This window comes from Leucoraja erinacea, chromosome 1 (assembly GCF_028641065.1).
Source record: "Leucoraja erinacea ecotype New England chromosome 1, Leri_hhj_1, whole genome shotgun sequence".
Lineage (NCBI taxonomy): Eukaryota > Metazoa > Chordata > Chondrichthyes > Rajiformes > Rajidae > Leucoraja > Leucoraja erinaceus.
In genome coordinates this window covers 114,977,685-114,992,596 of record NC_073377.1, presented here as the reverse complement: position 1 = coordinate 114,992,596, position 14,912 = coordinate 114,977,685, and the positions used below count along the sequence as shown (strand labels likewise).

At 44.1% G+C, this 14,912-nt stretch overlaps 1 protein-coding gene across 1 annotated transcript in view; it reads right to left on the bottom strand.

Moving 5' to 3' along the window:
- The window catches only part of LOC129700905 (probable E3 ubiquitin-protein ligase HERC4), a 72,960-nt gene that overhangs the window by 47,477 nt on the left and 10,571 nt on the right, over window positions 1-14,912 (bottom strand). Inside the window, 4 exon segments of the mRNA XM_055641714.1 lie at window positions 713-777; window positions 10,683-10,789; window positions 10,911-11,002; window positions 12,328-12,419. Of these exon segments, the coding sequence (XP_055497689.1) occupies window positions 713-777; window positions 10,683-10,789; window positions 10,911-11,002; window positions 12,328-12,419 (356 nt within the window).

The window sequence follows — 14,912 nt, the reverse complement described above, 5'->3', positions numbered from 1 at the left end:
TAAGAGCAGAATTAGGCCATTCGACCCATCGAGTCTACTCCGCCATTCAATCACGGCTGATCTATCTTTTCCTCTTAACACTTTTCTCCTGCCTTCTTCACATAACCCCTGACACCCGTACTAATCAAGCAGCTGTCTATCTCTGCCTTAAAAATACCCATTGACTTGTCATCCACAGTTATCTGAATTCCACAGATGCACCACCTGCTGGCAAACGAACCATAGGTTTAAGGTGAGGAGGTAAAGATCAGGTAAAACCCTGTAGGGTAACTTTTTTTTTTTTACACAAAAGGTGGTAGGTATATGAAACGAGCTGCCAGAGGAAGTAGTTGAGGCAAGTACTATCACAACGTACATGGATAGGATAGGTTTAGAGGGACATGGGCCAAATGCAGGCAGATGGGACTAGTTTAGATGGAGCAATTGCCAGTGTGGGCAAATTGGGCCAAAGGGCTTATTTCCATGCTGTATGACTATGCTCCGTTTTCATCCCACATCCCACGGATGTGTGGGTCTGCAGGTTAATTGGCCTCTATAAATTGCTCCTTGTGTGCTGGGATTGGATCAGATAGTGGAATAACATAGAACTTGTGTGAATGGGAGATTGATGATCGGAATAGACTCAGTGGGCCGAAGTTTCTGTTTCCATGCTGTGTTTATCAATGAAACAAAAGATGGCCTTGATATCTAGTACAAAGCTCTAAGAACTTACCCGAGTCTGAATAAAATTCATGTTCGCTCCTGCAAAGATCTTGTAAACGTTGGCATTTTGTGACTCTGTAAGAAACACAAGTTAGGGCCATGCTGGTTCTTTGAGTAATCCTATCATTCCCATTTCCCCAATTACTTTTCTATAATCTTTCTTCACTCGCATTCCCATTAACAACCCCGATTAGAGTCAGAAAGTCACATTCCTACAGCACGGAAACTTACCCTTCAACCCAACTCGTCCATGCTCACCAAGATGCCCCATCTAAGCTAATCCCATTTGCCTACGTTTGGCCCAAATTCTTCTAAACGTTTCCTATCCATGTACCTGTCCAAGTGCCTTTTCTCCTTCCACTCATCAGCACTAGGTTTAATAAACAGTGCCGAGTTGACCAACAACCAACCAGCATGTCCTCGGGATGTGGAAGATGCCAGGACATGATCCCATGCACTCACAGAGGTCAGGATCAAACTTGTGTTGTTATCCTCTCTATCACTGTGCCATCACTAGTAAACTAATTAATCTAGAAATACATCAAGAGTTTCAACTGGAAAAAGAATGAATTGCATTTTGATAGCACCTTATAAATCCCCTCTGCTCTGTTGTTTAAAAACCCCATGCAGCCAATGAAAGTTTTGGAGCAAACCATGTCCATTCTTACTCAACAGTAGAGGCCTGACATTTTGAACTTTGTTGAAGGTGATCTGAAATCAATCTGCCTTCATGGAGACACCCATAACATCCAATCCGCAGACAGCCAGTTTCCACATACATCAATGTGACACGACCAAATAAACTGCTTGTCGAATCTTATTGATGTCCGGAAGGCCATTGATATCGTTCACAACAACAAAGATTTGAAGGCATTTATGGACAGGTACATGGATAGGAAGGATATGGGCCAGACGCAGGAATTTGGACCAGCTTTGATGGGTATCCTATCCAACTAAGGCCGGGGCATGGACGAGTTTCCATGCTGCATGACACAAAGTGGAGATTGATTGATTCTTGATTAGTACATATGTTAAACATTATGGGGAGAAGGCGGGAAAATGGCATTGAGAGGGGAAGATAGATCAGCCATGATGGAACGGTGGAGTAGACTCGATGGGCCAAATGGCCAAATTCTGCTCCTATGACATATGAACTTATAACACTATATCTCGCATGATCTTCTAAAAAAAAAAACATGTGGTGTTGTGTCTTTATTTAAGACAGGTTGGAAAGAAATACTTGGAATTATGTCAGTAAGCCTGTTATTGGTAATAGTAAAGTTTACTGAAGAGAATTCGGGGGGGGGGGGGGGGAGATGATCTTTCACCTTCATCAGAGAGACTAGGTGCTGCCATGCCTTAATAATTTTGATGAAAGCTGAAACTGTTAACTCTGCTCTGCACACCACTTTATTTATGTGGGGTTATTAAAGCTTGAAAGTCATGCACTCTAAAATCAGGAAGTCATGTTGTCATTCCATAAAGTTTTGGTTAGGCTGATTTGAGTGTTACATGCATTTCTGGACGCCACATTACTGGTAAGATGCGGAGGCTTTGGAAAAGCAGCACAGTGGTTTACCAGAACGATATCTGTATTGTTCACCAGGTTAATTCCCGGAACGGCGGGACTGACATTTCATGAAAGAATGGGTTGACTAGGCTTGTATTCACTGGAAATTAGAACGATGAGAGGATATCTTATAGAAACATATAAACATTTTTAAAGCGTTGGACAGGCTCGATACAGGAAAAATGTTCCTCATGTTGGGGGAGTCCAGAACCAGGGCTCACAGTTTAAGAATATGGGGCAGGACATTTAGGACTGAGATGAGGAAAAACATTTCCACCCAGAGTGTTGTGAATCTGTGGAATTCTCTGCCACAGACGACAGTGGAGGCCAATTCACTGGATGTTTTCAAGAGAGTTAAATTTAGCTCTCAGGGCTCAAGGAATCAAGGGATATGGGGAAAAAGGAGGAACGGGGTCTTGATTTTAGACGATTAGCCATGATCATATTGAATGGTGACACTGGCTCAAAGGGCCAAATGGCCTACTCCAACACCTATTTTCCTTGTTTCTATGAGGGACTATTAGCTCCAGGATGAGACTGGAAAGACGGGACTGTTTTCTCTGCAGCACCGGAGGTTGTGGAGAGACCTGATAGAAGTATATAAAACTATGAGAAGCATAGATACGGTAGACAGTCAGAACTTATTTCTCAAGATGGAAATATCAAATACAAGAGGGCATACTTTTAAAGTTAGGGGAGCTTAAATTTCAAGGAGATGCGCGGAGCAAGTATGCTTACACAGAGGATGGTGAGTTTGTGGAATGCACTGCTGCGGGTAGAGGTGGAGGCAGATATGATAGTGGCATTTAAGAGACTTTTGGTCAGGCACTTGGATATGCAGGATATGGATTATGTGTAAGCAGATTAGAGTTGATCTAGTCGCCATGCTCGGGTTGAAGGACCTGTACTGTTCGATCTTCACTGTTCTTCCTGTTATACTAGTGCCTGAATGTTTCAGTATTCGTTTAATATAATTTCCCTGAGTACTCGCATACACAGAGGAAACGGAAAAAAACGTTGCTCAATCGGTTTCCATTCAGTGTATAAATAAAAACAAAAAGGATAATACATAGAAAGTAGGACTAAAATTAACAATATAATAAAAACAGACAGTCCGATCGACAGCGGCTTTACTGCAGTGGGTCTGGATGTGTTGGTGAGCGATATTTTGGGAGGGGACAAAGTCCGTTAATCAGTCTTATTGCCTGTGGGAAGAAGCTGAGGAGCATCCTGCTGGTTTTGCAGCTGGTGCTCCTGTACCTCTTCCCAGATGGCAGAATGGAAAAGATGTGATGTGATGGGTGGTAGGGGTCATGGATGATGGAGATGGCTCTACTGATGCTCCTCTTCTTGTATATCTCCAGCAGGAAAGGGAGTGGGGCACCGATAATCCTGCTGGCGGTCTTCACTATCCTGTTGAGTTGATATTGTTCGTAAGCCTTGCAGCTCCCGAACCAGGAAGTGATGCCGTAGGTTATTATGCTTTCAATTGTGTCCCTGTAGAAGGGTTCTTAGATGGGCAGTGGGGAGACCTGCTTTCCTTAGTCTCCGGAGAGGGTGGAGTCGCTGTTGGGCTCTTTTGACCACTGCTGTGGTGTTGGTCATAGAGGTCAGGTCATCCGACAGGTGGAGTCCTAGGAACTTCACACTGCTGACCCTCTCCACAGCAGCTCCATCAATATACAGCGGTGTATGGTGTTGTTTTTCCGCCCTCCTAAAGTCGACCACCATCTCCTTAGTTTTTCCCACATTAAGAGTGAGGTTGTGGGATTTGCACCATCCTGTGAGCAGCTCCACCTCCATCCTGTACGCCGACGCATTATTGTTGCTGATGAGACCCACCACTGTGTGTCATCAGCTAACTTGTTGATATAGTTGTTATTGAGTCTAGCAGTACAGTCATGTGTAAGCAGACTAAACAGCAGGGGGCTTAGGACACAGCCTTGTGGTGAGCCAGTGCTCACGGTTTTTGTTGTCCGACTGCCCATCCTGACTGTCTGCTGCCGTTGTGATAGAAAGTTCAGGACCTAGTTACAAGTGCCAGTATCCACCCCTAACAGCTTCAGCTTCTCCACCAGCTGCTGTGGAATGATTGTATTAAAAGCGGAGCTGAAGTCCATAAAGAGGATCCTGGCATAAGTATTTTTCCGGTCGAGGTGTGACAGTACGAGGTTCAGTATTGTGGAGACTGCGCCCTCTGTGGACCGGTTGGCTCTGTAAGCGAACTGCAGTGGGTCTAGGTCGGCAGGGAGACAATTTTTAATATGCTGCATAAGCAGCCGCTCAAAACATCCTTACAAATCCCTCTTCTGGGGCTCTGGTGCACCAGGGGAATGTCAAAAATCTGTAATCCAAACGGCTGGATCTATGGGTAACTGGCCAATGATGAATGATTGGCGGTGTATAAAAATAATGCAGGCAAAAAGGTGAAAATCAAAAGAAAAAATGAAAATCAGATGATACCATATTGGACTGACATATTCAAGACGTTGGAGACACAAGAGGTTGCAGATATTGGTAGCTTGGCCAAAATGACAAAAAGCTGGAGGAACTCAGCAAGTCAGGTGGCATCCTCAAAGGGAAATGTACAGACAACATTTCTGGTCGGGATCCTTCTTCAGACTAATGGAGTACAGGGGAGATGAATCATGCGGTCATAAGGAATAAGTGAAAGGAGCAGAATTAGGTCATTCGGCCCATCAAGTCAATTCCACCATTCAATCATGGCTGATATATCTCTTCCTCCTAACTCCATTCTCCTGCCCTCTCTCCATAACCCTTGACACACGCACTCAATCAAGAATCTATCTATCTCTGCCTTCAAAATATCCATTAAAGGCCTCCACACCCTTCTGTGGCAAAGAATAGTAAGATTAAAACGAGAACTTACCAGTTTGAAGTTTGATCTTTATTTTATGAGGGTTTATAACGTTGAGGGATTACGTGAAGAACCCGCCAGGACGCATGCGTGTCATTCTTCAAAGCAGCGGTGTGAAATCACAGATAACAGTAATGAACTGAACATAGTAAGATTAGAGTAATAGGATACCAGTTGAACTTTATGATCGAGGGTGGGAGCGGAGGGCACGTAACCCCTCAACATTACTCCTCATAAAATAAAGATCAAACTTCAAACTGGTAAGTTCTCGTTTAATCTTACTATTTTACTTCGGAGTCACGTGAGTGACTACGTGAAGATTTTAAAGCTCTGTGATTTCATGCCGTGGAAACGAGTCCATGCCTCACAACTGCCTTAATTGACTAAGGGAGGAATAGTGTTAACGTATTCAAACATGAATCCGACATTGAAATTCCATGATGAACTATTAACAACAAATTATAGCCCCTGTCTTATGGGGTAAATCATGGTACAGAACTAAATTTGATTCTGCAATGTCACAGGTTTAACCACTGGTTTTCTCTTATGACCATCCTGCTGTCCCCAGGATTTGGTCCATAGGTACGTCCAATTCCTTTGCTGCTGATGTAGCTGCAGCCCTGGTGGTATGAGATTTGAATATGTTAGTATCCACCCCAGCAGCGGTAAAACCTGTTTCAGCCATCTCATTGCCTCCGAGCTGTTTAGAGTTCTCTATGTATAAGAATAAATGTCTCATAATGCATAGGAAATCATCTATTGGGTATGCACTGAATTCTATATGAGGCCTGATGATCCCGGTCTGTTCTGTTTAACTAATTCGTGGATGTAAAAGGTTATTTTACTCGTTGAAGTGGTGATACTATCCAGCCTTAATTTATGTAAAGACTGAACTCTATTGTGCTGAGACTAATGCCATAAGCATGACTATGTTATGTGTAAGTCTATGCAGGGACAGAGCTGTAGTTGGTGACCAATTCCTCAGTAATGTTAGGACTACACTCACATCCCATATATGGGAATACCTAGTCCTTGGGGATATTAAAATTCCCCTCATAGGTTTAGTCACCAGGGGGTGAGTCCCGACAGAATGACGCTCTGATCCTTGCCCCAGAATGCTGAAAGGGCACTTCTGGCGCAGTTTGTGGCACTAAACTGAGTTCCTCATCATAGTGGAGGCTAGCCAGGAATTTCAGAACAGAAGTTATGTTCTTCGTACAGTTAGTGATGTTGCTCCTAGAACAATATCTCCACTTCCTGATGTAGACACGATATTGTTTCTTGGTGGACTGCCTGTGAGCCGCTGTAATATGTTCATTGTTCGGTCCATTAGTCCCAGGTCCGGAAATGGTTTCTTAAGATTCTGCAAACCAACACATTTGTCCTATTATGGTAGAGATGATTTTCCCGCCCATTATGGGATGAACCAACAAATCTGGTTATTTCGGAACGGAGATACATGGTTCTCAAACCATAACAAGAATCACAGGGAACCATGGTTGAGTAGGCCAATTGGACACTACCAAAATACAGACGCCGAGTTTAGTTGTATCTTGCGTAATACCCGACTGATGAGGCAGAAAGGGGGGAATGCATAGAAAAAACAATTTCCCCCCCCCCAATGCATCGAGAAGGCATCCATCGCTGATGCCCCAGTCTGATTCCCAAGAAACATAGATAGGCAACTGGTGATTAAGCCGACTTGCAAATAGATCGATCTCTGGTGTTTCATATCATGCTACAATATCAGCAAACACTTTGCGGTCCAACATCCATTCAATGTTTGTCATTGAATTTGCGTGACCTGGTGTCTGCCACTGAATTTGAGGTTACCTGGTAGGTAACTAGCTGATATTCAAATATTTTTCTGAATACACCATTGCCAAATTGTGTTAGCCGGATTATCACATGATACCGATTTGATTCCACCCATATAGTTAGTATATGCCACCACGGTGGTGTTATCAATCTGTAGTCTAACATGCAGGTGATGCATTTCTGAACAGTACGATTTTAGTCCATAGAACACACCCAACATTTCCAAGTAGTTTATGACATGTATCTGAAGCAATGATGCCTCTTGTGCATCCCATCTATATCCACAACTAGAGATGGAATTAGTAGCACCCCAACTATGAACACTGGCGTCAGTTTGTAGCACCATTGAATAGTTGCTGACAATGATAGGGCTGGAACAATGCCGAATGTTTTCCCCCACCATTGTAATTCCGTAATTACTTAGATTGGTAGCTTCATTGGTCTATCAAAATGACCAGTATTGATTTTAAGTGCTTGTACCTTTGCCCTTTGTAATTATTGGTAATACAAAGGTCAAACAGTGTGGCTGGAAAAGCAGTCACAATATTGCCAATTACCCTTGCTACCAGTCGAATATATGGTTCACTGATGTCAATGAGGTTGTTGCAGGCCTCAGTTAAGTCTGTTGCCTTGTCCTTTGATAAGTTACCCACATGTGAACTAAGTCAAAGGTAAACCCCAAGTAGTCTATAGTGGTGGAAGGTGTTAGCTTAGAATTAATAATGTTTGTAATCCTTCCGCATAGGCACCAAATAGTAAGCATCTTTAAATGGATGCAATCCATAAAATAGCCTATGGAAATCAATTGTTTGGCAGTAACAAAGGTTTCCATTTTGAATGAATTTACTGCACAAATGTATTCAGTTTTGTCAGACCTGAATGATGCGGCAACCACATCTTTTTGGTTTTTCGTAAAGATATTGACACAAATTCCAAAGAGTCGTGTTGGGTTTTTTCCCATGACTCCCTAGCATGCGCTTCCAGTTTTTCTTATCGTGAAAGCACGAACGTTCAGTTTGGTACATGCTGAACCGGGAAAAGATTTTGTGCACAAATTCAATTGTATATCCCTGAATACTAAATAGAAAAGAAGTGTTAGTAGTTATTGCACTCCATGCCTCCCAAAAAAAAGTGTAATCTACCACCAATTTGTGTATTATTTACACTTCCTGTTTTTTGGAAGAGACCAGACCCCCCTACCTCCATGGTGACCAGTGGAAAGTTTATTTCTTCCTGTGCAGTCGCCGTAGAGGTTGTGGCATCGGAGTTTGGATTTGGGATTTGGGGTTGCGCATCTTCCACGAAGGCCGGTCTGGGCCATGGCCTAAAAAAGACCTCTGTCCTGTTTGCCCGGCCTTTGAGCTTTCACCAGCTTCTGTGTGTCTTGTCTGCTGGTGGGTGCGTAGGGGTGCTGTTGTTGTGTGTAGGAGGTCCTACCTGTTGCTGCCTTTATGAGCCCCAGGGTTTTAGCCTCCTCATCGAGCTCTTTTACCTGTTTTGACAGGTTGCCCCCAAGTAGTGATATTGGTGGTTTAGTACCTCCAGGTCTGCATATCTCTGCAAATTTAGGCTGGGCGGATGGCGTTCTCCTGAGACTATTAATCTCGTACTGCGTATTGCAGAATAATGCCACAGCGCCTTGCTGTTGTTCTGACATCTCTTTTCCATCCATTGTTCGGGCAAAAAACTGATCCCTGCAGTCAACAATTTTAGGATTTTCTGAAGCTAAACATCCTGGCTTCTGACTCCCACTCCAATATGTTTCCAGATGCAACTGTTCACCGCGGGTAATTTTGAGGGATACACATTTACCGGTGCCAAATATTTGGCAGTAGTGTCCATTACAGCCATGTTCCTGTAGTTGTTTTTAATGTACAAACTTGGACTCCATTTCCAGGAGGTTTCCTTGTTCTTGCACCCCCTGCACACTGGTTGTCTCTTCAGCAAACCCCACTTCAGAGCCAGCCCAGAATTAGCTCCCAGTACTCCCCTCTGTCGAGGGAGATGCACTGTGCAGCCCTGCATAAGGTGCTGCCATGGGTGTATTATATATCCATGGTGACTAGCCTCCATCTCCCGGAGTCTGTCACAGTGGAGCATCTGCTCCATAGGCCGCTCCATTGGGCCCCAGTAACGCTGGTCCATGCGGCATTTCTTTGCAGTCTGACTTGTCAGAGTCAACGGCTCTTTTCTGTATAGCCTTCCCGCCCGGCCGTGGTGTTGATCTGGCCGGCGTGGGTGCCAAGTCGGGCACAGCTGATCCCACTAACGGTGATGCTGGTGCCTTCAGCTGCTGCCGGCTGCCCGCAACTCCGCGGTCCTCCCCAGCCAGCTTAGACGCAGCCCTTGTGGACTCTATTTTTGTCCATAGTTTCCCCCTGTAAAAAACAGCACGGGAAACAAAAAACGACCGCAGAGTAATTCACTTACCTGTCGGTCTCGGTTTCAAAATTACCGCTGCGGGGGAACGCTCCACCCCGCCTGTCGTTTCGCAATGCGTGAAGCGATATGACACGCATGCGTCCTGGCGGGTTCTTCACGTAGTCACTCATGTGACTGCGAAGTAAAATTCCACAGATTCACCACACACAGACAAAATCAATTCCTCCTCATCTCCTTCCTAAAGGAACGTCCTTTAATTCTGAGGTTAAGTCCTCTAAACCTATACTCTCCCACTAGTGGAAACACGCTCTCCACATACACTCTGTCGAAGCCCTCCACATCCCCTCTATCCCAGCCTAGCAGATGATAGAAAGAGGTGAGCTGAAGTGGTGGGGCAATAGATGTCAAGTGAAAGGTGGATGGATCCAGGTTGATTGGGAGACGGGTCAGGTGGGGGAGAGAAGGGTGGAGACAGTAACCAAGGCTGGAAGTGATGTGGAGAAGACATAGGATTCAGTCTCCTGCTAACGTCGTCATTCCACCAACAAATGTATGAAAGTTGAGAAGGAACCAAGGAAATAACGTTTCTATAATCGCCAGTTAGACGAAGAGCGAAATTGAGTATAAGAGCAGGGAGGTTGAGTATAAGAGCCTGGAGGTTCTACTGCAGTTGTACAGGGTCTTGGTGAGACCACACCTGGAGTATTGCATACAATTCTGGTCTCCTAATCTGAGGAAATACATTCTTGCCATCGAGGTTCACCAGACCGATTCCTGGGATGGCAGGACTTTCCTATGAAGAAAGACTGGATAGACTCGGCTTGTACTAGCTAGAATTTAAAAGATTGAGGGGGGATCTTATAGGAACATACAAAATTCTTAAGGGGTTGGACAGGCTAGATGGAGGAAGATTATTCCCGATGTTGGGGAAGTCCTGAACAAGGGGTCACACTTTAAGGATAAGGGGGAAATCTTTTAGGACCGAGATGAGAAAAACATTTTTTACACAGAGAGGGGTGAATCTGTGGAATTCTCTGCCACAGAAGGCCATTGAGGCCAGTTAATTGGCTATATTTAAGAGGGAGTTAGATGTGGCCCTTGTGGCAAAAGGGATCCGGGGTATGGAGAGAAGGCAGGTACAGGATACTGAGTTGGATGATCAGCCATGATCATATTGAATGGCGGTGCAGGCTCGAAGGGCCGAATGGCCTACTCCTGCACCTATTTTCTATGTTTCTATGTTTCTATGATCTCATCTCACCAAATGTGTTAAAATATTACAGGGTGAAAACTAAATATAAAGTCAGGAGTGAGTTCCTGTAGTATGATTACCTTGATAAACTTGGTCTCTTGATGAACCTTCCTCCGTTTCATCTCGGTTTGCAGAGCCAAAGGAAACCACAAGATCAGAGGAGGGGATGTAGGCGAGTGTGTGGAAGCTAAACAACACAAGTCAACAAATAAGATCACTGTGTGTGACTCATCAGAATGGGCTGGAATCAATGGTAGCTTTGAAGAAATGGACAGGCTGGCTGCATGTCAAACACTGATGCCACTCACCTTCCACAAGCTATCTGGGAAACCTTGCCCTTGACTTGCTTCACCTTTTGAAAGGTCACATTCCCATCTCCACATGTGAATACATCTCCATCCTGTAATGGGGAGGGTTGGGGGATGAACAATAATAATATTAAAGCAGCCATCAAGTGAGTGAAATCTGCACACAAAATCACTGAGTCACTAAATCATACAGCATACAGGCCCTTATTGGCCCAACTTGAACGAAAGAAAGAATGAATGAATGGATAAATGAACGAATGGTACTTCATTGTCACATGTGTTTAGGTACAGTGAAATTCAGTTTTACATACAATGCACAAGTGTGCAAAGAGTTACCAAGTAGAAGGTGCAACAAAGTTACACCAGTATTCATTATAGTCCCGATGGTCCCTCTATGTTTTCTCGACCCCCTCCCATGTTGGGTCTCCCTTTATTCTATCGGCACCCCCTCCCCCGCAAGGCCCTTTTTAAAATTCATTCAGCCCACCCCTATGCCGGGTCCCTCTTTGTTCTCGGCGGCGCGTCCCCGAGCGATATTTGTCTTTCCCGCGGCCCTCACCTGACCGCCGTGACTCACGCAGCCCATCCTCCACCGCCCACCGCCGGGACTCAAGTGCCCATGCTGTGGTTATCATAACAGATACGAGTTATTGACGGCTGGAATACAGTCCCAGCCTGTTCAACCTCTCCCTATAGTTCGGACCCTCGAGTCCTGGCAACATCTTTGTAAATCTTCCCTGCACTCTTTCCAGCTTAACAACATCTTGATTATCTCCTGGATCTTTTTTCTTTATTATTTTTTTTTTTTTCTTTCTGAAGTTATTTGCAATTCCTTCCTTAAAATGAGGTGGATAGAATCTAAATAAGTCATGTGGTGGGGCCAGTTGTGAAAGATTACTGCGGGCAGGGGCAAGTTATGGAGTTGATGTTACAATCACATCAATAAAGATTTTATTAAACAGTGGATGCAGAAGGAACTGCAGATGCTGCAATCATGAATCAAAACTGGAGTGCTGGAGGAGCTCAGTGGGTCAAACAGCATCTGTGTAGGGCAATGGGCAGGCAACGTTACAGGTCGGGACCCTTCTTCAGATCTTAAACGGTGGAGCAAGTTAAATAGCCGAGTGGTCAGAGGTCTACTCCTGCTGCTCTTGTTACACAAGAACAAGTAGGGACCCGGTGGGGTAGTTGTGCACCGAGATCAATGAGGGATCATCTGGACTATAATGAATACTATTGTATCTTTGTCTGCACCCTATACATGGCAACTCTTTGCATACTTTGTATATTGTATGCAAAACAAAGAATTTCACTGTACCTCAGCACATGTGACAATGAAGTATCATTGAAACTCACTTCTAAACTCTCCGATTAGTGGCTGCTATGGAGTGGATCACAATATTAACCAAAAGCATACCTTAGTTACAACAACAGTATGTTTGTTGCCACAGGAGATATAGGTCACATTGAGCTTCTTCAGTTGTTGCACAAGACATGGGTCGTGGCATTCTGTTGAAAAAAAAAAACAACCTGCATCAGCAAAGGAGATATAGTTTATTTTATTGTCACGTGTAACGAGGTACAGGGAAAAGTTTTTGTTGCGTGCCAACCAGTCAGCAGAGAGACTATACATGATTACCATCGAGCTATCCACAGGGCACAGAGATAATGTTAAAGGGAATAACGGGAATCCCGCTGAGTGCAGGATAAAGCTAGTTAAGATAGTCTGAGGGTCTCCAATGAGGCAGATAGTAGCTTAGGACTGTCCTCTAGTTGTTAGTAGAATGGTTCAGTTGCCTGAAAACAGCTGGGAAGTAACTGTCCCTGAATCTGGTGGTGTGCGTTTTCACACTTCATTGCCTGATGGGAGAGGGAGTGAGGGAAAGGGAGTGGCTGGGTGTGACTCATCCTTGATTGTGCTGGTGGTCTTGCTGAGGCAGCATAATGTGTAAATGGAGTCAATGGAAGGAATACAAGGGACTACGGATGCAGGTTTAAAAATAAAGACACAAAGTGCTGGAGTAACTCAGCGGGTCATCAGCATTTCTGGAGAACATGGATAGTTGACGTTTAAGATCGGTCTCGACCCGAAATGTCACCTGATCATGTTCTCCGGAGATGCTGCCTGAACCGTTAAGTTACTCCAACACTTTGTGTCCTTTTTCAGCACTGAAGAAGTTTTGAGGCATCTAGAGATGGGGGAAATTCTTATCAATATGCTTCAATCTCAAGTGTCATTTCGCCCTGAAACAACCAGAAGAAAAGTGAACCGTAGAAAGACATTTTAAGGATTTAATTTACCAATTTGGATACAATTTTACCAAGTCTTTTCACAAATGCATTCAGCTCAGGCAGTTGTGTTTTTCTGGCATTCAGAAGATTATAGACAGAAACCTTATTTCTACCATCATACAAACATGAGCAATGACAATGTTCTTTTAACTGGTACAAATAGGGATTATGCCATTCATCAGCTGCGATGTGTATAAAATCTTACAAAATTGGGTGTAAATACTGGCAACCAACAGAACAAGAATGAAGGAGGGATCAATTTGTCAGGGATTCCCCCTTGATGGAGTGGAGTCAGAAGCACTGATGATAAATGTAGCAAGTGGACAGTGGATGAAGCAAACAATCTAGGGGATCCAAGGGTCTCATGGATTTCTTGTGCCAGGCTGTTCAAGATGGGACCTGACTGGTGCTGGGACCGTGCCTCAGTCAAACTCCAAATAATCCTCGATACAACTATTCAGAAATCCTAACCATTTCACATCTGATTCACCAGATAATGGAACCAAGAGCAAAAAAAGTGCAGGAGTCTGTAAACCATGACTTTCAAGGATCACAAACAGCTTCTTTCCTAACAACCGCCAGGCTCTACAAAAAACACGTTTGTAGGTTAATTGAGCTCTGTAAATTGCCCCTCGTGTATAGGGAATAGATGAGAATGATGTGGACGAGGAGATTGAAGTATTCTCTGGCCAAGTTTGCGGCTGATATGGAAATAGGTGGAAATGCAGGTGGCATAGAAAAAGCAGGGACTCTGCAGAAGGACTTGGGCAGGTTGGGAGAGTAGGCAGAAGTGGCAGATGGAATATAGAGTAGCAATGTGTAGAGTCATGCATTTTGGGAGAAGGAATAAAGGTGGAGACTATTTTCTAAATAGGAGGAGAATCCAGAAACCGGAGGAGCAAAGGGACTTGGGAGTGCTGGTGCAGGATTCCCAAAAAGTAAATCTGCAAGTTGAATCAGTAGTAAAGAAAGCAAACTCAATGCTAGCATTTATTTAAAGATGGTATGCATACAAAAACAGGGATGTAATGCTGAGGCTCTTTCAGGTGCTGATAAGGCCTCATTTGAAATATTGTGAGCAATTTTGGGCACCAAATCTGAGGAAGGATGTGCTGGCTCTGGAGAGGGTCCAGAGGAGGTTTACAAAAATGATCCCAGGAATGAGTAGGTTAACCTATGATGAACATTTGACAGCACTGGGCCTGTACTTGCTGGAGTGTAGAAGAATGAGGAGGGACCTCATTGAAACATACAGAACATTGAAAGGCTTGGATAGAGTGGATGTGGAGAGGAGACTCTAGGACTAGAGGTCATAGCCTCAAAATTAAAGGACGTTCTTCTAGGAAGGAGACGAGGAGAAATTTATTTTGTCAGAGGTTGGTGAATCTGTGGAACTCTTTCCCACAGAAGGCTGTCAAGGCCAAGTCAGTAGATATTTTTAAGGCAGAGATAGATATATTTTTGATTAGTATGGGTGTCAGAGGTTATGGGGAGAAGGCAGGAGAAAGGGGTTAGGAGGGAGAAAAAGATTGAATGGTGGAGTAGACTTGATGGGCTGAATGGCTTAATCCTACTGCCACTTATGACCTTATGACATAACCATATGAGAAAGTGGGATAACATAAAACTAGTGTGAATGGGCGATCGATGGTCGGCATGAACTTGTTGGGCCGAAGGGCCTATTTTGATGCTGTATCTGTAAAACTAACC